Genomic DNA, 21,870 nt, shown 5'->3' with positions numbered 1-21,870 from the left:
CTTTGATTAAATGGTCACATTTTATGTGAAAACCAGCTAATTCTAAAGGGTTCACGTATTTTGTGTGTTTATTGTACATATAGTATACAGATAAAAAGCCTACAATGGAATTTTGTTCCCCAAATTTGAGCTTGTTTGTTGCCTGATCTTCTGCCGTTACTTGCACACAATATATCAACCTCAGAGGCTTCAATTTAATCCAATGGATAAAACATTTATCCATCCACCCTTTCGTAAATTAACTCTAATCCGTGGTGTGTATATAGTACAATTATTAATTTTTATTGGCTCTTTTATCTAAAACCACTCTGCAATGTCAGACCCCAATTTTCTACAGTTGGGGTTATGTTTTATTGGAGTCAACCAGATGTACCTTTTGATCAAGGGATACCGCCATAGTTCCACCACTTGAGTTGGACCTCTGAATCTCCCAATTTGGTCCTCATGAAGCCCGCCCTCTATTTTAAGATCAGTCAACTTCCCCCTCCCCTTTCCAGAACCAAGACCACAAACAACTTTTGCAATTTTTTACAATACAATAATTACAATAAGATTTTGGACCAGAGTCACTGAAAGTACAATAAGCAACCTATCTTACTTTGCATTAGACATGATATCAATGTATGCCTTCTGCGAATGGGTAGGTGATGGCTTCATGTGGTGCTCCTCCCTTTTCAGTCACCCTCTTTTTTCATCCAGGGAGTGTTGGCGGGGCCGGCAGAATGCAAAGCCATCCGGTCGCCCCAGTGGATCTAGCTGCATGTGGATCGAATCAGAATTATCCACTAATTGACTATTTACTGGGCTCCAGAAAGGCCATAATGGACTTGATATTAAATCTCCTCCAAGTATTTAAAGCTTGCTTCTGAGTGCTCCTTAGAGCTGGTTCCAGCTTTTACAAGGAGGAGTGAAATTGCAATGCACAGAATAGCTTCTGGGTCAGAGAGTGCCTAGCCAAGGCAGTTCTCAGATGGGATTTAGGGACGACAGTGGGAAGCTGCAAGTGGAGGGCAGGGGAGAGCTATAACCACATCTCCTCCAATGAGTTCCAGATGCCCCCCAAGTCCCAACATAGATAGATCCTACAAGCTAGAGTATTCTATGAGAGGCTTAAGCCTGGCTCTCTTTTAATGGAGATAGACTGCTTTTCATGTGGAAAGTTAAATCGTATAGGTCCAGTTTGTCTTTTTATGTGCTACCAGAGAGGGGGTGGGGAGGGGAGGGGAGGCAAATTTTGATCAGATGACAATGAGGGTTTTTTTTAAGTGATCCTCGATTTATCAGATGGGATTTAGTAAGGGAGAGCGTTTCAGTTTTAAAAGCATATTAAAGTACCACATGACACTTCCTGTACTTCAACTAGCTCAAAAACAACTGCATGACATTTAAGTTATGTATAATGCAATGGATATTTACTTTATGCGCATGTGTCCTATGACTCTATTGGTACTTTGCAGGATACTTTCTTGTACTATGTTTTACTTGTGTAAATTAAAATGTTTCTGGAGCATTTCAAAGAGCCAGAATCTCTGATTTTCTCATTCTCTTCCCTCCACTTAGATGTGGTTGTTTCCATATCAGCAGTCCAGTTCTACTTCAGAATCAATACCCTGGGACGTATTCAGAGGAATCAACATTTTATGTCCTTTTTATTTTGATCAAAAGTAATAAATATGTCTAATAAGGCACTATGTTTTACCTTTTGCTCCTAGAAACCTGCACATCTTTATACAAATTAACTCACTTTTTTTGCTTCAATTTGTTTCATAAATTGTTCAATCATACATCTGCATTTAAATACTCTTATCCAGAGGGATTAAAAAAGTGCTTTAGTTTTCATATGTGCATATTTATTTTTTATTATTATTTGGCAGAGGGTCAGATATTTTAATACATAATCGCTTCAGAGATGTGATTGCAAAGATATATTCATTACATTAGCAATACTTAAAATGGAAAATACCTTTCTCTAATAGGAAATAGTATGGATTCTGTGAACACCCTGCAAAATAACTCCTCCAACCAATCTTTTGGCTTGGCACAGGTTTTACACACTCTTAACATGTCAGGAGGTAGAAGGAAGCCTCGGTAAGGTTGTTAAGGTTAACTAAAAACTAAACTTCCCACTATAATCTGACACTGACATGATTTTTTCAATTATGTATCCAATACACTAAGGGCACATCCACACTAATCTGTTTTCAGTTGTCTAATGTCATTGTTTTTAAGTACAGCATGTGGTTGAGGAGAGCATTTTTGAAAGTCTCAATTTTTCAGTGGAGGAAAATGCCATCCTATAGTGTGGATGAGAGGTGTAAACATAGTAAAATCTATGCATTTTCAAAATTGAACAAGTTAGTGTAGACATGGCCTTAATGTCCCATGATTAGCATAATTTCAACTGGCACACACACATTATGTGCTTAATACATAAAGCTGGCACTGAAAAGTTTCATGTATCTTAATGTCAACATAGGTCATTAGGTGATCTGTTTGTGCTTAACCTCATTGCCTGCACATTCAACTGCAACTATCTCAAATTCAAATAAATACACAGTGCCACACATTGTGGCCGTCCTATACTACAAGGCTAAATAGATTTATGGCTTTTGTTTTACAATGTATCATCATGTCTGCATGGAAAATAATCTCATTCAGTTGTTGTTTAGAAAGGGAGAGGATTATCATTGTAGTAGGCTGTGGGTTAAATGATGATGTGGGTTACTCCTTAGCTGTTAGTCCAATGAGGCCCAACACAGCTCAGGCCCATTTGGTACTGATAGGTTGGTTCTCGTGTTGAAGTAGGGCTATTGGTTGTATAGGCTATGAAGTCCCTTTGTGAACACAATGGTGACCCAGGTTTCCTATGAAACGGGGAGAAATGTACAGCTCTATCACGGGAGGTGGGGCCGGAGGGGGAGGATGATGATGATGTGGGTGGCAGTGCCCGCTGTGGGGTGAAAGTGACTAGGTCAGGATGTGCCGGATGTGAACGCTGCATGGACGGAGAGTTGTGAGGAACCACAGAGGCAGCAGTGGCTGTGCTATTCAAGTGGGCTGTGAAGGGTTGGTACGGTGTTGCCTCCATAGTCTGCATGCCATAGCGTGGGTATGGTTGCACTGATGCCCACATATTGCAGTTCAGTGAGGGGGCTGGTAGGTCATCTGTACCCACTGTGCCCCCTGCCTCTCCCTCCATTCCTCCATACATGCATGTCTCTCTAGAACCCAAAGCCTCACTGCAGTATGGATGGGACAGAAGGGGTGGCTCGTAGGATGGAGGAGAGCGGAAATAATGCTCCTCTGGAACTGCAGAGGCTGTTGTGTCCAAATAGGGACGTTTACATCCTAGCTCCAAGTGTCTTGTGTTATCTAAAAGAAAAGAAAATATCTGGGTTAACAACACAGTTTGGAAATACATTACATTTTAAAAATTTCACTTCAAATATTCCAAAAAATAAAACCTAAGATCTTTACATCAAGATAAACAAACAGTTATTAATATATATAGTGTTTGCCACAACACTATACCTCTGTGCTTGAAACAGTGGTAAATGAGGCTGGATTCTCTACTAGAATGTAATGAATTGGAAAGAGCTTCCTGGGAATCAGAGTCTGGCAGGGGGACACCACTGTCATATGGGTAGTGAGAAACCACCTGTGGGTGGCTACTCAGCACACCTGTGCCCAGTTTTCCGGACAGATGGCCGTGTGATGAGATAAGCCGCTGTCGAACCATGTTCTTAGAAATCATAGGGTAATCTTTCCTAGGAAAAGGGACACTTAATCAGTAAAATATCTATTTTGTGCATTATGCAGCATATTTTATAAAATAATCCTACCCTTGAAGTCTGGACACACGCAAATCACCCTCATCGCTGCCACGGAAACCTTTGGCAAAAGGATTGTTCTCAATTTTTAACTGGGTGATCTATAAAGAAATAAATAAATTAGCATTTGTATAGGTTTGGGAAAATATTGCAAGTGTATTGTATTGTGTGTCACTCTATGATAAGTGTTCTCGTGGTACCTTATGGTTCTGATAGGATGTAACAGAGATGAAAGCTGTCTCATGGAAGACATGAGTGCAGTAGGCTGTGTTCTTAGAGCCAAAGGCATTGTTTTCATCAGCTTTCACTATGTGTAACCTGGGCTGGTATTTGTGCATTGAGTTTAAGATGATCTGTGAAGAGATATGCAAGCCTACGTTAGGATAGATTTCCTCCATTATTTTCTGTATATACAGTACATACTGTATATGTGCAAATGCATAGTTCCTTAGGTGGTTAACTTGCCACATGAGAGGATCAATAAATAGGTCAAAAGGTTTTGTTCTGTGTTGCATGCAAGTAATCCAATTGGATCCTTTGTGTATGTGTATTTGATCGTAGTGTTCTAGCACCAGTCTGCTCAGTGCATCCGTGTTCAGTGAAGCATTTAGTTAGGGTCATCCTCAACACAGTTCTGTCAGGGCCGATGAGCATCAAGGTCTTTCCCTTTGTTATGCCGACTCTCAGACAGAGAGTGAGGCAGCTCTCTTCTTTGTTGCACTTTTTTTTTTTTAAGAGGAGTCAGGAGCACTAGTGCACAGAGGGCAACCCCAGGTCAATCCCCACCTTCCACCGCTTCATTGGTTGAGTGCAGACACATGTGACCTTTGCCTGGTTGGCTGGCTGGCGTCTTGTGGTAATGCCATGTGATACAAGCTGCATTGGTGGTTCAGATACAGGGATGTCTGCTGTCCAAGTGTATTAATCAAGAACCTTTGTCAAATCAATGCAAACTGCAAGGCTGCCCTGTGCCTTTCATCTCACTGTTTTCTTTTAATCTAAGATCTATATTTGGTAGTAGATGTCGTGTTACCTTAAAGCAAGATGGCCCTGAATTGAAAAATTCCTGTGTGTACAGTCTACAGCAAGCTTGTTAAAATCTTTCGGTGTTGGGTGTCTATGCGGTCAGTGACTTAACAAGGGAAATCAAAGCATGGCGTAGAGGAAACCGAATTAAAACTCTACCAAACTGTCAGAAAAATAACTGCAGCAGAAGTTGTATATAGTTCAGTACACCGAAACAAAGGCATCGGAATTTGATCACGTTGGACAATTGACAGAAATTTTTTGCTGTTTGATCCACTGATTCACACTGGTGTGTTATGGCATGACTTTAATGTATGTTTTGACTGTGAATTGTGTGGTAAGCACTAGCCTGGCTGCGATGCCATTCTGTATTGGGGATCTCGGCTAGCCAGAGTGTCCCTGCTGGTGTGGGCGTCAGTAGAGCTTAGCAACTTATTGCTGGGCTCATTACTCACCCTTATCACTTCCTAGGCATTCAACTAATCCTGACAGGCCAACTTTGTGCTGTTCTGATAGGTTATGAACCTAATAGCTTGCTTCTGATGTGATTGCCTCAGACAAGCTAGGTCCACAGGGTCCATCTTGGCAGTGCTGCCACGGTCAGACTCCTCACCTCTGCACCAATGTCTCTCTTATCTACTCTCAGATGACCCTGACTGCATCTCTCACATGAGGTGTATTCATTCTGCTCTCCAATTGTCCATCCAACAGTTAAAGTAGGTTTTTTATGGTATGTGCACTAAAGCTGTTTTTCTCTGGGTGTGCGTGGCTGATTAAGAAGACATTTTATTCACCAGCAGGTAGTTCCCCTTATGTGTACTTTGGAAGACCATATTCGAGAGCTTTACCATGATATTATGGCACAAACAAACTTAAGAAGAACAGAGAGGATTTGTTGTGTTCTTAATCTAAAACTAAACATTATTTCCATTGAAAAGCATTTAGCAAAATGTCTAAATTAATGCAAGAGTTGTTTCCTCACCTAGTCTACCTTGTAAATATATTTTTCTCACACTGTCCTCTTCCTTTCATAATCACAAATGTTATTAACTTTTAATTGATAAAGTCCAGATTTTGGATGTATAATGATTGTGACTCATTTTTTCCATTTGTAGAAAAAGGTTTATTAAAAGCCACTCACATGCCCAAAAGGATCAAGGTGGTTGTTAGTGAGCTTCAGCTTTTGAAATGAGACCAGCTGTCTCATCCAGTGGGCCCCTGTTGCGGGAGAGTCTGGGTGAACATAGAGTCTTCCAGGCATGGCAGGCTCTGCTTTTCCTGCCACCATCCTATTGAAAAGAGCGAGAGACCAATATACCAGTACTCTGCTTACACGTAAGAGCATTGGCAATACTTAAAGATCTGCAGCATAAAGTGGGTGATGTGTGGTGTTACTAGCTCAGGACTAGCAACCAGAAGTTTGCTGGTTCAATCCCCACAAGGAGTGAGCCATGAGACCATTGTGCCCTTGAGCAAGGCACATGACTGCAGGTTGTTCTATGGCAACATTGTTGCAGAGTAAAATTTAGTTGTCCCTTGTCATATGGTATTAAATAAAGATTCTGCTCTAGATCTACATACCTGTCTGGCACCACTTGACATCATGTTATGGCCATACTGCTTTTAAAAGAAAGCTGTTTTTCAGTATCATGCAAATACTACAGGTTATAGCAGCAGGCTAGGGAAAGGCTTGCTTTATGCAGAACATCTGTACATTTAATGACCTATTCAGATCATGAGTTGTTATGTCCATGGCATTATGGGAGTAATTCCCAAAGACTTGTGATGGCTGCTTTAACCATAACATCACTGCTAATTGTGTGCCTCAGAGGTGTCGCTGAGTATCTCCAGAACCAATGCTGGCAAATTATGAAATTCCAGCCCATCCCACAGATTTTGAAAATGGTCATAAAATACTGGTTCTCTTGACAAAACATGCTATTTATTAAGATTTGCGTGGTATAGTTTAGTTTTTTTCTTCTAAAAAACAGATTTTATTTATTTGTAGTGCCATTTTTTGCTGAGTTGCATGGGTGAACTATTTATTTATTTATTTTTTAAAGATAGTTGGAAACAGGTCATTTGATGTGCTAATTAACATTATCAATATCGCAAAGTATTTAAGGTAGAACTATTAATGCTAATATTGACTTTACTAACTTGTTTATCAATCAGTAATTACCTACAATTATTACTATTAATAACTATTCCAGTTTATAAAGTATATATTTTTGTTAACCGAAAAGTGTAACTACTGTAAAGCATCTGTCCACTCAAGACTGCAGAGGCTGCAACATGCATTGCCTCACAGCAGCGAAGGCAGCAGAGTATAAAACTTTATAACATTTTTGTGCACCAGTGCAATCTGGTTTGTAAAGTTAAAGGATGCATCAAGGGAACAGTCACAGTCAGATGTGATCCAGTCACTTGTGCCAACCCATGGTCAAGCAAAATTGCCAAAGGCTCTGAGTATTCTTAAACAACTTTCCAGAATGTGATAATTATGATTATTCAGCAATTGAAATGGTTAATAGAAGATACTTAAAGGCAAAGCTTTTAAGCTTTTTAGTTACTAGATCTCTGAGCAAAGAAAGATCTGTTCTTCATTATTGTGCATCCATACTTTGACAATCAACAGCAGGAGAAACAGCAGTCTTGGTTCTGAAAATAATTACCTGACCAAGTGCAGAAACTTTAAAGATGGAAACTTACCACTTGTTGTCACAGAACTTGTACCGATGGTCATCAGCTGGGACAATGTCAGTTAAAAGGATGTATTTGGTCTTGGGATTCATCCCTGTGACTTTAACTTTGTAGCTGGGGAACATCCGTCTAAAGAGATTGGAGATTGTCATCTGGGTTACAAATGGTGCTATACATTGACAGATAGCAATTATTTCACATTAAAAATATACGATGGCCTTCTGTTCTTTGAACCTCAGCTCAGTTCCAGGTGCCCGTCTTGTTACATTATGAGAAATTCATTTTATCTTTGTTCTTACAGAACAATAGTCTGTTTTATTAACATTAACAAATATGGGCTTGTCTTTAAATGCCATTTAGATTGAACGGGAAACTTAGTGTTATTGTGCTTTTGTCCTAAATGAAGGTCATTCTCTTTCAATCGCATCTACGCAGGCTTATCTCATTTGTGTAATTCAGGTATCTCAATGCTGTCTTTATTGCTCATTACAGGAACAGCTTTTTCCTCCAAATAACCTAATGAAAATCTGACTTAAAATCAGATCTGAAAATCTGGGTGCGTGAGCTACAGCCGAGCGCTGACAGTAAGCATGGGATGAGACTGTCTTATCGGCTCTTTTGCGGGTTTTAACAGGCCTTAAGTGCAAGAGAATCATAGGAAGTGTTTGTTTTGGGAGGATGAGTACACGATAAGTGATCAGATAACAGCTTAACCTGTTTTTAGGACAGATTAGTTGTTTAAGAAGCACAAAAGGTCACTTAAATCTCAAAGGCTGAGTTTTCCAACATCTCCAGACAACCCTCTTCGAAGCATCACACAGAAATGACTTAGTTGAACGTACTGTCTACTATAAAAGGCTACATAAAATTTTACTGTTATCCTCTGCAACCCCATATATGGAATCATGATTTGTACCTGGTCCTGATTTGCTTCTGAGCAGATATACACTGATAAGCCAAAACATTATGACCAGCCTAATATGCTGTTGGTCCTCCACATGCCGCCAAAAACAGCGCTGACCCGCTGAGGCATGGACTCTACAAGACCCCTGAAGGTGTCCCATGGTATCTTGTACAAAGACATTAGCAGCAGATCCTTCAAATCCTGTAAGTTGTGAGGTGGAGCCACCGTGGATCGGACTTGTTGGTCCAGCACATCCCACAGATGCTCAATTGGATTGAGATCAGGGAAATTTGGAGACAAGGGCTATACCTTGAACTCTTCATCATGTTCCTCAAACCATTCTCAAGCAGTGTGGCAGGGTGTATTATCCTGCTGAAAGAGGCCACTGCCATCAGGGAATATTATTGCCATGAATGGGTGTACTTGGTCTGCAACGATGTTTAGGTAGGTGGCACGAGTCAAATTGATGTCCACATGAATGGCTGGACCCAGGGTTTCGCAGCAGAACATTGCCCAGAGCATCACACTCCTTCCACTGGCTTGTCGTCTTCCCTCAGTGCATTCTGGTGTCATCACTTCCCCAGGTAAACGGCGCACACGTACACGGCCATCCACGTGATGTAAAAGACAGTGGGACTCATCGGACCAGGCGACCTTCTTCGACTGCTCCAAGGTCCAGTTCTGGTGCTCGCTTGCTCATTGTAGGCATGCGAGCAATGGTGGACAGGGGTCATCATGGGCACTCTGATCGGTCTGCGGCTACACAGTCCTGTACGCAGCAGGGTGTGATGCACTGTGTTGTGACACATTCCTCCCATAACCATCATTAACATTTTCTGTGACTTATGCCACAGTAGACCAGACAGGATAGCCTTCGTTGCCCTCACTCGATGAGCCTTGGGCACCCAACACCCTGTCACCAGTTTGTGGTTTGTCCCTCCTTGGACCACTGTCAGTAGGTACTCATCACTGCTGACTGGGAGCACCCCACAAGCCTTGCCATTTCAGAGATGCTCTGACCCAGTCGTCTGGCCATAACAATTTGGCCCTTGTCAAAGTCGCTCCGGTCTTTACTCCTGCCCAGTTCTCCTGCATTCAACACGTTGACTACAAGAACAGATTCTTCGTGCACCATCTAATTTACCCAAACATTAACATGTGACCATGTTAGGAGATGATTAACGTTATTCACTTGACCTGTGAGTGGTCATAATATTTTGGCTCATCAGTGTATATTTGAGAGACTCTGTTTTGAAAGAACATCTTTGTAAAATATGGGAATGACAGACAGAATATGCTAATATAGCAGACGCAGTCATAAAACACATCAATGGAGCTACCTTCAGTGACCTCTTCACAAGAAAAAAGGTCTCTTTTTCATTTCATCTGCAAAGCTGCAAAAAGATAGAGTCTCCTTATAAACTCTTGAGTGCTTTTTTAATGGCAAGTCTTTTAAACAGCATACTGCTAAACAGACATGCAACCCCATCATTGCACCACCCCACTCCCCCCGGAAATTTCAACTGCATCACTTTTTTTTAGGCTTTCTAAAGGGTTCCACCAGCCGTCATACATTTATTACTGCAAATAAATGTGCCCTGTGCTGAATCATTTCATTACATTTGCAAATGCAGAGTTTTAGAGACATGTGGTGTGTAAAAAGTGGCCCTGAAATCACTACCTTTAATATCTGGAGGGAGTGCTCAGGGTAGAGAGGTAAAGCTCTGTGTCTGGTCCAGGCCTGCAATCCAATCATGTAAATCACTCAGGGTGAGGGATTGCTAAAGAGGTGCTTTAAGCCATCGGGAGCATCTTAAACAAACCTTTCAGGCTATGCTCTGATGATGCTGTTTCTTTGCAATAATTACAAATGCCAGAGGTCCACAACCTTATTTTGCTATTGGTTGCGACATTGTTACTAGACTGTGGCAAATGTTATTAAAAAATAAAGGAATATTGAGAGTTCAATACAAATCAGTTGAAAACATTTGTGGCATAATGTTGATTACCACAAACGTATCCCTCCTTTTCTTTACAATAATTAAAATAAAAACAATTTGAGGTAACAGTGAGACACTAACAATGGAAGTGAATGGGACTAATTTATGGAGGGTTAAAAGTTGTTTAAATTGTTGTTTTTGCGAGATTACAGGGTTTACGGCATAATGGCAACAAAGTTGTAACATTGGATATAACTTTACACAGGAAGTGTTATCAGTTAACAGTTTTTAACGTTAACGGATTGGCCCCATTCACTTTCATTGTAAGTGCCTCACTGTAATGCAGATTTTTGCTTTTTAAAAGAAAGGAGGGACCATTTGAAAAACAAAATTTGTGGTAATCAACATTATGCAACAAATGCTGTCAATTAAGCTAAACTATTATAATAGTAATAGGAAGATTCCTTTAATAAATATTCCTTTTTTTAAAAGTTAAATACACTCTCTCAGCACTTTATTAGAAACACCAGTACATCTGCTTATTTATGCGATTATCTAATCAGCCAATCATGTGGCTGCAGTGCAATGCATTAAATCATGCAGATATGGGTCAGGAGCTTCAGTTAATGTTCACATCAACCATCAGAATGGGGAAAAAATGTGATCTCAGTAATTTCGACCGTAGCATGTTTGTTGGTGTCAGACAGTCTGGCTTGAGTATTTCTGTGATTGCTGATCTCCTGAGATTTTCATGCACAACAGTCTCTAGAATTTACTCCGAATGGTGACAATAACAAAAAACATCCAGTGAGTGTCAGTTCTGCAGATGGAAACGCCTTGTTGATGAGTGAGGTCAGACTGATTCAAGCTGACAGAAAGGCTACGGTAACTCAGATAACCACTCTGTACAATTGTAGTGAGCAGAATAGCATCTCAGAATGCACAACATGTCGAACCTTAAGGCAGATGGGCTACAACAGCAGAAGACCACATTGGGCACTTTATTAGGACCATAGTGTTCCTAATAAAGTGCTCAGTGAGTGTATATTATATATATTTTTTGGCTTGTTTGTACATGAGAATGTTTATACAAATGTACAAAATATGTATATATAACAAACATGTTTTTTATATTATTGTATAGTCCTAATGGAAATTCAGTTAGGAAAAACAAATACAATGTTTACAGTGCTAATATTGATAATGTAATAAATCTGACTACATTTACACAAGACTTGATCACATGTTATGGATGCTCTTTCCATTTAGTATGCCACACTTTGACATAATGGCTGTCACAGTAGATCATATGGCATTTCTAATGGGGCATTACAATTGCTATGTTACAGTTTTATGTTGCTGTAGGTAGTCACATTGTAGCACTGTATTTCTTATTACTTAACAGCTGTTGTGTTGAGTTTGTAGATATCGTGACAATATCCAGAGGAGTTCAGTTTCTTTCAGATGAAAATGATTAGTTTTCTTAGTTATCTTATTAAAAGCACAGTGTGTTTATGTGAAGCGATTTGGACCTACACTTCAGTGTATATGTGTGCAGAAGACAGTGAGAAATGGAGAGTTTGAGAGTGTATCATATCAGTGTCAGCATGTGCATAATGCCAGCTGTTTCTTTTAGTGCTCTTGCGCGCCTGCTCTGTCTGTGATTCATGCTATCTGTTGTAGACGCCAGCAGTGCATAGATCAAAAGGCACTGGATGATGAAGCAAGAGGGGTCCTTTAGGGCCTGGGAGATGCCATCGAACAGGGCACCATGCTTCTCTGATGCTCACTCTGACGGGCTGTGTACAACTAACACCAGCCGGCTTCTTTCAATAGTCGTGCTTAGGACTGGGCTACAGACATGAATGCACAATAACAAGCCATTCATGTTGACTCTACTGGAGTTGTAGCAAAGTTCAGCTATGTGAAATGTCCAGCACTATCAGTTTTTCTTTAGGACGCACAGATGAGCCACAGTTATGTATGACCCAATTTCTCTGCATAGCTAGTAGTGCAGAAGTGTTTTGCATTGTTTACAGTAAATAAAGTAAAGTGCAATTTTGTATCTTTTTTTTTTTATTTTTTTTTTTTTTTTATTTTTTTTTTTTTTATAAACAACAATTTTGAAATGGAATTATCCACTTGTTTCTTTGGAGTTTCACCTTGCTTTGTGGAATTCATATAAACAAAATACTGTTATAAGCTATTTTTGTTACTATATTAGAGCAATACATTTTATTTAACAGTGTATTCTTCACTGAAAATCTATACTGTCGAACTGCATGTACCGTGCAGAAACGGCTCAAGCCTGCTATGTAATACAAGACCACGATGAGAATCATTGCATGAAATTGGCCTCAATTTTGTGTAATGGGAGCCATCGTGGAGAAACTTGGCGAGTTTTCTCAAGATTTACAGTTCAGTGAATGGCTGCCTAATGTCCTACAAGTCATACCCTCATCCCCCCTCCCCCCAAAAAAATTAAATAGTGAAAAGCTCTTTTTGCTTCATGGTTCGATTGACATATTGAGCATCTTTAACAGAGCCTGGCGTCCATTATACACAAAATATGTAAAATGAAATGAGCCCATCTGTTGTTGAAGCTGCCTGTGCAATACAGGCTCTTATTCGTTGCGCAGCTGTGACTGAACAGTGCTTGGCTCTTCAAAGGGTTTAAGGATTGTTAGAGCACTTTATCAGTTGGACAGGGGGAAGCCCATCCCTCACAATGTTACAGCATTAAAGAAAAATTGTGGTGACCTTTTGCATTTTCCACAGAGAAGTCCTGAGAAACGGCTGGCTAAGACTGGCAGAGAGCATTGACTCATTCTCTGCTTAATATCCAGGGTCCTGCTCTTAATCCATAGGGCACATTAAATCTAACACACAGGGCTGCCGTTTGTGTTTTCAATTAGATATTTGTATGCACAGGAATTTAGCCTTGCATTACCTTGGTAGCATAATATTTTATAAACATTCCATTAAAGTGCTTTGCACCTAGGCAATTCATGCAACTGAGACTTTTGGTAAAAAGGGTTTTTAGATTTGTATTTCTTACTGTAAGCAGGATGACTTAGCTATATTTATTTTTTTTGACCTGTTTGTACACCACTTTCTCTCCGTGTCTGCTAATTTCTATAATCTTAGATGATGTGTGGAAAAAATGCTGTGTTCTAACCTGCCTGCTTTGGTGATGATCATCTCGGTTCCGGCCTCGTGGAACTTCTTCCATAGTTCCCTGTCATGAAGAACCACTTTGATGTTTTCAATGTTCTGAAGGTACACATAAAAAAAGATGAATGATAGGAGTGGTTTATGTTGGGGAAAAACATAAAAAAATTATTATTAAAACTCTTGATACTAATTTATTGATTAATGCTTTTAAGTAATGTTTAAGTAATAATAATATTAATTTCATGAAAAAATGTGTCTTTGCCTTTTATTATTATAGCTCTTTCATTTTCATCCAATGTGTTATTTCAAAAAGACAATGGAAAAACTGTTAATGAACAAACAGCAGAGTGTAACCTTTAGCTCTTCTGTTATGTTACACTGCATCTTTTAAATAAATGTGAAGACCTACAATTTTAAACAAACCAGGAGTGATTAAACAGATGCAACTGATTAGCCACCTGGTCAGGCTCAGTGTTATGGGGAATGATGGGAGCTCTAGGCAGGCCCAGATGCGAGGAATCACTGGCAAGCTCAGGATGCCCACCGGACTGGGCCACGGTCATGCCTTCATCCGCCACAGTTAAGGCCTTTTCCTGTAGCATTTCTGTAGAATTGGTAAAAAAAATGCAAAATTTTTTTTTTAATGAGGGCTTTACAATGTCTTGGGAGAAAGAAAACAGAGTGCCCATGCATTCACTTATTTCAAGATGGAAAATACATTTTTATTAAATAGTCTACCAAAAAACTGGCATAATTTGAAAAATGTAAGTAACAATGTTATTCTAAGAAATAATAATAATTGCAACAATTATTCATAAATGTTCAGCGTAAAACCTGAAAATAAAATTAAAATTTGGATTTACTAAAATAAACTTGCAAGCACACAAGTTGTTTTGTTTCTTTTCTAGTAATTTCGCCGATTCAATCAGTAATGCTGAAACAGTTTAAAGAAAATATGTTATGCAAATATAGAACACAGTACATGTCAAAACACATAAAAGATGTTCATTTGTTGCCACCTACTGGCCTGAATCTTTTTTTTTTATATACCTTTATTTTACCAGGTTATTCTCTTGATAATAAAATCTATTTTTCGAATGATTTTCTCTTTTTAAAAGACTAATTCAAAAGACTCCAGTCACAGGTTAATGACATACAGTACAGAGTAACATCATCTGGAAGGTAATTCACTCTACTAAATAACAACCAAGCTAAATGTGACCTTTATTGTTATAATAGGTTTTTGTGGTGTTTGATATAACTTTAATGTATACATGTTGCAAAATTATTGATTTATGTTCTACAATTTTGTTAATAATTGGAGAGTAAAAAAATTATTTTTTGAATGGTTCTTTAAGCAGTTTCAGTTATTTTTTTATAACTTTATAAGTGTTTTATTATAGAAAATGACAATATTAAGAATGAATATTAGCTGGCTGTCTTGAATGATTTAAAAAGAAAAACACTATCGTTGCAACAAAGTGGAATAATGTGCACATCTTGTAGTGTCATTGGGGGCTGAGCCCCCCTAAGATTGAAATCCTAGAACCACTCTGCGTATACATTTACTCGATAATAAATATATATATATATATATATATATATATAATGGGGGGCCAAACAGGAAATAATTGTATAAAATCTAAATATATAGTTGTAAATCCTCAATATTTACATGTAAGTCTGAATATATAAATCAAAATATATATATATATATATAGTTATAACTTCATGATCAGGCATGATCATAGACAGATGTTCTTGAATAAAAAGTTTAATTAAAATTAGATCCCATGTCTAAATAATTCAGAATTACACAATGATGATCCAAATCAGTTATCCAGACCAAGGAGCTCTAAGATCCAGACCAAGTGGAGTCTTTTTCTTCTTTAATTTATTTATTTTTTATTTATTTTTTTCAGTTTGGAGTGCCCAATTCCCAATGCGCTCTAAGTCCTCATGGTGACGTAGTGTCTCGCCTCAATCCAATTGGTGGAGGAAGAATCTCAGTTGCCTCCACGTCTGAGACAGTCAATCCACACATTTTATCATGTGGCTTGTTGAGCGCATTACCGCGGAGACGTAGCGCATGTGGAGGCCCACACTATTCTCCGAGGCATCCACGCACAACTCACCACGCGCCCCACCGAGAGCGAGAACCACTCATTATAGTAACCATAAGGATGTTACCCCATGTGATTCTACCCTCCCTAGCAACCGGGCCAATTTGGTTGCTTAGGAGACCTCGCTGCAGTCACTCAGCATGCCCTGGATTCGAACTCGCGACTCCAGGGGTGGTAGTAAGCGTCAGTAATTGCTGTGCTACCTAGGCCCCTCTTTTTCTGCTTTATTAAATTGAAGGCTGTCTGCACCGTGGACAGCAAAGGGTCCTTGGAATTTGGGGTCCTTAATAGATAATGCGTCATACACTGTGGGGGTGTGGTTTAGCGTGGGGGAAAACAATTCTCCTACCATAGTTACTCATTTATTCCTATGAGAATAACGGGGGGGAATTATCCGATAGATTTGGCTATTTTAACAACGAATAACATGCCGAAAAGCTGTTGTGTAGTTTTTGTTGTGTAGCCAGAAAACCCGGAACTGATATTTGATAGCCTTTCAATCAATAAATATAGAAGCCTAGATGAGCGCTGCGGCTACAAGCTTTTGAGCTGTTGAGCCACTGTTCAGCAGAATAATTAGAGAAGTCTGCAGTTTTTAACTGACTGTGACGAAGGACCTATTGGGCTTCAAACCCTGGCCAGCAAGAAATTGATGAAGCAGAATAAAATAATAATAATAAAAATAAAAAAAAAACACTTATGACATTATGGTGTGAAACAAATAATTATATTAAGCATGTTAACTGTTTTAGTCACATAGGGAAAATTAAAGCTTCTATCAATCTATGAATAAGCCTGATCAAAATGTTATTTTATAAAAATATATTCAGGATTTACAACTAAATATTCAGATTTATATTTATATATTCAGGATTTACAACTATATATTCAGATTTATATTTATATATTCAGATTTACAACTATATATTCAGGATTTACAAGTATATATTCAGATTTATATATTCAGATTTACAACTATATATTCAGATTTCTATTTACACTGAACAGCCACAACATTAAAACCATCTGCCTAATATTGTGTAACTCCCCATCGTGCCACCAAAACAGCGTCAACACGCATCTCATTATAGTATTCTGAGATTCTATACTTTTCACCACAATTGTACAGAGTGGTTATCTGAGCTATCATAGACTTTGTCAGTTATAACCAGTCTGGCCGTTCTCTGTTAACCTCTCTTATCAACAAGACATTTCCATCCGCAGAACTGCTGCTCACTGGATGTTTTTTGTTTTTGGCACCATTTGTAGTAAATTCTAGAGACTGTTGTACGTGGAAATCCCAGGAGATCAGCAGTTACAGAAATACTCAAACCAGCCCGTCTGGCACCAGCAATCATCCATGCGATTATCTAATCAGCCAATCGTATGGCAGCAGTGCAGTGCATAAAATCATGCAGATATGGGTCAGGAGCTTCAGTTAATGTTCACATCAACCATCAGAATTTGAAAAAATGTGATCTCAATGATTTTGACCATAACATGATTGTTGGTGCCAGATGGGCTGGATTGAGTATTTCTGTAACTGCTGATCTCCTGGGATTTTCACGCACAACAGTGTCTAGAATTTACTCAGAATGGTGCCAGAAACAAAAAACATCCAGTGAGCAGCAGTTCTGTGGATGGAAATGCCTTGTTGATGAGAGAGGTCAACAGAGAATGGCCAGACTGTTTCAAATTGACAAAGACTACAGTAAGTCGGATAACCACTCTGTACAACTGTGGTGAGAAGAATAGCATCTCAGAATGTTATTCTGAGATGCGGGTTGGCACTGTTTTGGCGGCATGAGGAGGACCTACACAATATTAGGCAGGTGGTTTTAATGTTGTGGCTGATCGGTGTATATATTCAGGATTTGCAACTATATATTCAGATTTATATTTATATTTTCAGACTTATAACTATATATTCAGGATTTACAACTATATATTCAAATTTATATATTCAAACATACAACTATATATTCAGGATTTACAAGTATACAGATTTTATTTAATTATTTCCTGTTTGGCCCCCCAATATATATATATATATATATTATCATTAACCCCCAATCCCCCATGAAAAAAAAAAAACCCTTAAGCTTATGCAAACTGAAAAGGACATGATATATTAATAATGAAAATACCACTAATGCTTTTGTTGCTCTTTGTTCCCACATAGTCTGATATAATTGATTATACACACGCAGACAAGTCATGGGCTGCAAAATTTGAGAAATTATGTACATTAACATTTACATTTTGTGAAGGAAAGTCTGTCCTCATAACATGACCTTGCCAATTAATTTCAAGGAACAGGTCGAGATCCGTTTGTTCTAAAGTATTGCAAGATTAAATATTTACACTTTCAGCATTTTGGCACCTCAGTTTTATGGAAGGGTGCTAAACACTGCTGATTCCATTAAGGGAGGTCACAAATTTAGCCCTGCTCTCACGCCCCTTCTGCTCATGCTCATCACACAAAAGGTATGTCTCACAGTGAGGACATTACTGTACTGCAACACACTGTCTCCATAATGCTGCCTGTCTACATGGCAGAAACCAAACTGCTCTCATGGTGAAAGCCAATCCCCTCCCACCCACTCCTAATCTCACGCATGTAAACCATGTGAGTGTGCACCCTTCAGATAAAAGGAGAAGAGCGGGATTCTGTGTAAACTTGGGCAGACATTTGCCAAAGCTAATAAAGATAAAGTCTGACAGGCACCATGAGGCTACAGCAAGTCAGCCTTGGACTTTTCCAATCCAAAATGTGCCTTTCACTTACACTGTTTAACTAAGCCCAGTGAGCGAGAGTTCTGTTTACATCTCTGTCACCCCAGACCTATAATCCACTAAACTATTCCTGGCAGATACTGCTCTGTGCAGTATTGGGGTTGGCTGGCTATTTTCAGAGCCTGTTGTCCAAAATGTTGGTTTAACTTAATTCAATTGTGGACTTTGGTTCCACACAATGAAAATGAGTTTCTTTGATATGAAATTAAAATGTAGGCTCTACTCGAATACTTTGTGTAGCGAAAACCAATATGAATTGAGTTAAATGAGTTAACATAATTTCAATTTGATCTGTTAAAATAACTATTGAACCTTGCAGCTTGTTGCTAGCTAGCAACAAAAACATTAGCATATTACATATATCGTTTTGTACTGCATAACAAGTATGGTGCTGCTGAGAGTTAACAGATCGCCAATCAGTTGTTATACTGATGATTCATCAGTATTTACTTCATGAGAAAAGCACACTGATTTCCTGGTAGTAATATACACAATCTCAGCTTAACCGTTAGCTCCTCTCTTCTCCACAATGATTACCTCCAAAGAAATTCAACATGACAGAAACTCCTCTAAATCCCAACATAAAACCAAGTCTCCTACTTGTTTCATTTTGTGTAGAAATACATTAAAATAACACTTAATTTTAACATTTACTTTCTCAATCCAGTCCCATGCAAATCATGCTGGGAACTGGAAATCCTCTTCCCGGTTTCAGCAATACATTGATGCAACAAATATTATTTACATATTCCCAACACATTTGGATTAAGTGAACATAGATGGATTGCACGCAATGATATTAAGTTGTGACCAAATGCTAAAGAATTGTGTTGCATCAGCTCATTTTAAATAAGCTAATTGAGCAAGCAGTAAAAATCACTTTGAGTGAATGCCATCCATTAGAAGTCTGAATCCATTTGAACATTTCATAGCAATGTGATCATATCACTTTTTGATGACTGTTGAATATCACTTGGATTTTACGCACTATAATTATGTTCTCATCTCAAACATAAATGTAATAAGTTGATTTCAAGTGTAGCCTACTGGTTTAGTATTTTCAAAAGAGCTGCTTTTTTTTTTTTTTTGTGAAAGGTGGCCAAATTTCAACAAATTTCTTCTCCCAAAAATAAAAAATAAATAAATAATAATAAAAATAAAAATATATTAATCAAATTGTTTGAAGATGGACTATGATAGTTTGGCCATGTTTTATCCACCCCAAATTCACCTAGTTAATAGTAATTCATTTTGGAAACCTAAACGCTCTCTTTTGACTGAAAAGCTGAAGCGATTTCATTGTTTGGGAGTCATTCTCCCCAGATCTGGTTTTGTTATACAGTTTTAGCATCCCGGTATCTTTTGGTCTGCCATTTTGTTTAGCCACTGTGTTTTACAGAGACCAGACCCATAGACTGCTAGCATGGCTAGACATCAGTTTTCCTTCTTATGGGAGTAAAGCAATTCTTTACACTGGATATTTCAGAGCCAGGAATATGTAGGCTATGCCTGCATGAATTTATTAACTGTCATCACGATGAGTACATGAAGAATGGAATTGTGATGGCCCTGTTCATGTGTACTTTAACCATAGAAGATTACAGCCCTTAACAGCTCCACAACAAATTGGAGAAAAATTGGTTTAATTTCCAATTCAAGTGATTTAGTTGAACACATGATTGCAGTGTCATTTTCATTAGTTTTTGGAGTATGCTGAGGAATTAAAATTTGAAAAAAAAAAAAAAAAAAACAAAAAACTGATTGACGGGATAAGTTGTGTTATATATCCTTATACAGCATAATTTTATTTTAGGTGGAGTATATATGGAAATAATGTGGTAGTTATATTATGACTTAAAGCATTTCGCTTTGGTAGATATTTGATTACATAATCTTATGTTTAAATGCTTTATTGTCTATTTGATTAAAACAGCTCTTCCGAAGAAATAAAGGTGAATTTCATGACGACAAACAATTTAGTTAAATTCATTTTTTTTCCAGCAAAATTTCTACAGATAAAATTTGACTGTTGTCTAAAAAGTGATTGTTAATATATATATATATATATATATATATATATATATATATATATATATATATATATATTGCATTTTTTAATTATCTTGCTCTATTTCGTTGTTTTCAGGGATTATCAAGGTAGTGCAATTTTTAACATTTTTATTTTGCACATTGACTTCAATAAGAAGAAGAAGAAGAAGAAATAAAACATGTATTGTTTTCCGAGCACAGTAGTAGCCTACTATCCGAATCAAATGATGCTATAAGGCCTTTGATCTGCTCCATCCCTGACGACAAAAGCATGGGTCAGGATAAAAAAATAACTGCATTATCAGATGCTGTTATCTGTTAGCCTGCTCTCCCAAAATCTTTTTAAAATTAAATAATGGAGAGCGCACATACAGGCATTTTAATATGGATCACATCTACACGTTCATACAGCAGACAAAACCAGAAATTAAACTTAATTCTCCTCACTCGTCTAAATTGCATTTTAAGACAATTACGGACATTGCTCAGGAGAATTCCTAGTCAGTGCTTTATATATGAAGGACTGACGCCTTCTCTCTGATCGGTTAATTCGATAGAGAAGAATAGATCAACTGCGTCTAATCGCATTACCGTCCTCCGTGCATCATAAGCACACTAAAGTAAGGTTCAGTCCGGTACAAGGTTTCAGAGCAGCTGGATATGACCTACTGAGAACAAATTTAATGTTACCTCATAAAAATATTATGTTCTGAAATCCTCCATATCATTCCAAACCGCAATTTTCTGTCCACTGCATGCGAGTGTAACTGCTCAGCATCCCCTGTATCTGATAATGAGCAACTCTTCCCCAGGGTCTGCTTCTGTTGAAATAACGCTGGTAGCCTCGTAATACTGGAGAGGATTCGTCTCAGAGGTGAATGGGGGAACTCGGTTCGGGATGTTTTCTCGGAAACACGGAGTATCCGCACAACAGCTTGATTTGTTAAAACACCAGGGTGAATAACTTGGCTTACTCACTCCTTCCCTCCTTCCCCCAGTGCCTCATCGCTGACGTTGCTCTCAATAACACCAAACCCGAACAACCCGATGCACAGAGTTCAGTCAGACACACGACTCCAAACGAATGGTTGTCTCATGAGCGAGTATAGGCTATTAATTGTACAACATTACTTGCTCCCTCTTCTCCTTATTATGAATAGCTTATGACTGTGATGAGTAAATCAATAACTTCAAATGAAGTATTTGGGACACTCAAAATCTGTTTGTTTCTAAATGCACTGGATGCTGTTTAAGAAGAATAAGCTGCTTACATGCATGGGCAGAAACAGAGATTGAACATCAGACAGTCTATATGGCATAATATT

The 21,870-nt window shown here is 38.3% G+C and overlaps 2 protein-coding genes across 3 annotated transcripts in view; one reads left to right on the top strand and one right to left on the bottom strand.

Moving 5' to 3' along the window:
- Positions 1-13,689, top strand: part of brip1 (BRCA1 interacting helicase 1) — a 100,221-nt gene extending 86,532 nt beyond the window's left edge. The window contains exon 22 of the mRNA XM_051665379.1: positions 13,551-13,689. The gene's annotated coding sequence lies outside the window, so the exon portion shown is untranslated. The remainder of the gene's footprint in view (positions 1-13,550) is intronic.
- Positions 1,251-21,650, bottom strand: tbx4 (T-box transcription factor 4). 2 transcript variants are annotated; one of them, XM_051665381.1, is made up of 9 exons: positions 21,236-21,650; positions 14,036-14,181; positions 13,582-13,676; positions 7,569-7,688; positions 5,998-6,145; positions 4,031-4,183; positions 3,843-3,931; positions 3,532-3,767; positions 1,251-3,372 (listed from the first exon to the last, which is right to left on the bottom strand). In XM_051665381.1, the coding sequence occupies exons 2-9, from the start codon at positions 14,177-14,179 to the stop codon at positions 2,729-2,731; spliced, it is 1,629 nt and encodes a 542-aa protein (XP_051521341.1). In that variant the 5' UTR covers positions 14,180-14,181; positions 21,236-21,650; the 3' UTR covers positions 1,251-2,728. The 2 variants fall into 2 exon arrangements, with proteins under 2 accessions (XP_051521341.1, XP_051521342.1); XM_051665382.1 differs by lacking the exon at positions 21,236-21,650 and having other exon boundaries at positions 13,586-13,676; positions 14,036-14,083.
- Positions 21,651-21,870: the final 220 nt, after the last annotated feature.

Source organism: Myxocyprinus asiaticus, chromosome 31 (assembly GCF_019703515.2).
Source record: "Myxocyprinus asiaticus isolate MX2 ecotype Aquarium Trade chromosome 31, UBuf_Myxa_2, whole genome shotgun sequence".
Taxonomy (NCBI): domain Eukaryota; kingdom Metazoa; phylum Chordata; class Actinopteri; order Cypriniformes; family Catostomidae; genus Myxocyprinus; species Myxocyprinus asiaticus.
Note: the sequence above shows the minus strand (reverse complement) of the source record. Positions and strands in the feature narration are given on the sequence as shown.

What these genes read in the sequence shown, in the direction of transcription:
- tbx4 (XM_051665381.1), bottom strand. Translation starts at nt 14,179, where the DNA reads ATGCTACAGGAAAAGGCCTTAACTGTGGCGGATGAAGGCATGACCGTG. An exon ending in CATCCTATCAGAACCATAAG is followed by an intron (nt 3,932 to 4,030) that starts GTACCACGAGAA and finishes ATTTCTTTATAG; the next exon opens with ATCACCCAGTTAAAAATTGA. An exon ending in CCACTGTTTCAAGCACAGAG is followed by an intron (nt 3,373 to 3,531) that starts GTATAGTGTTGT and finishes CTTTTCTTTTAG; the next exon opens with ATAACACAAGACACTTGGAG.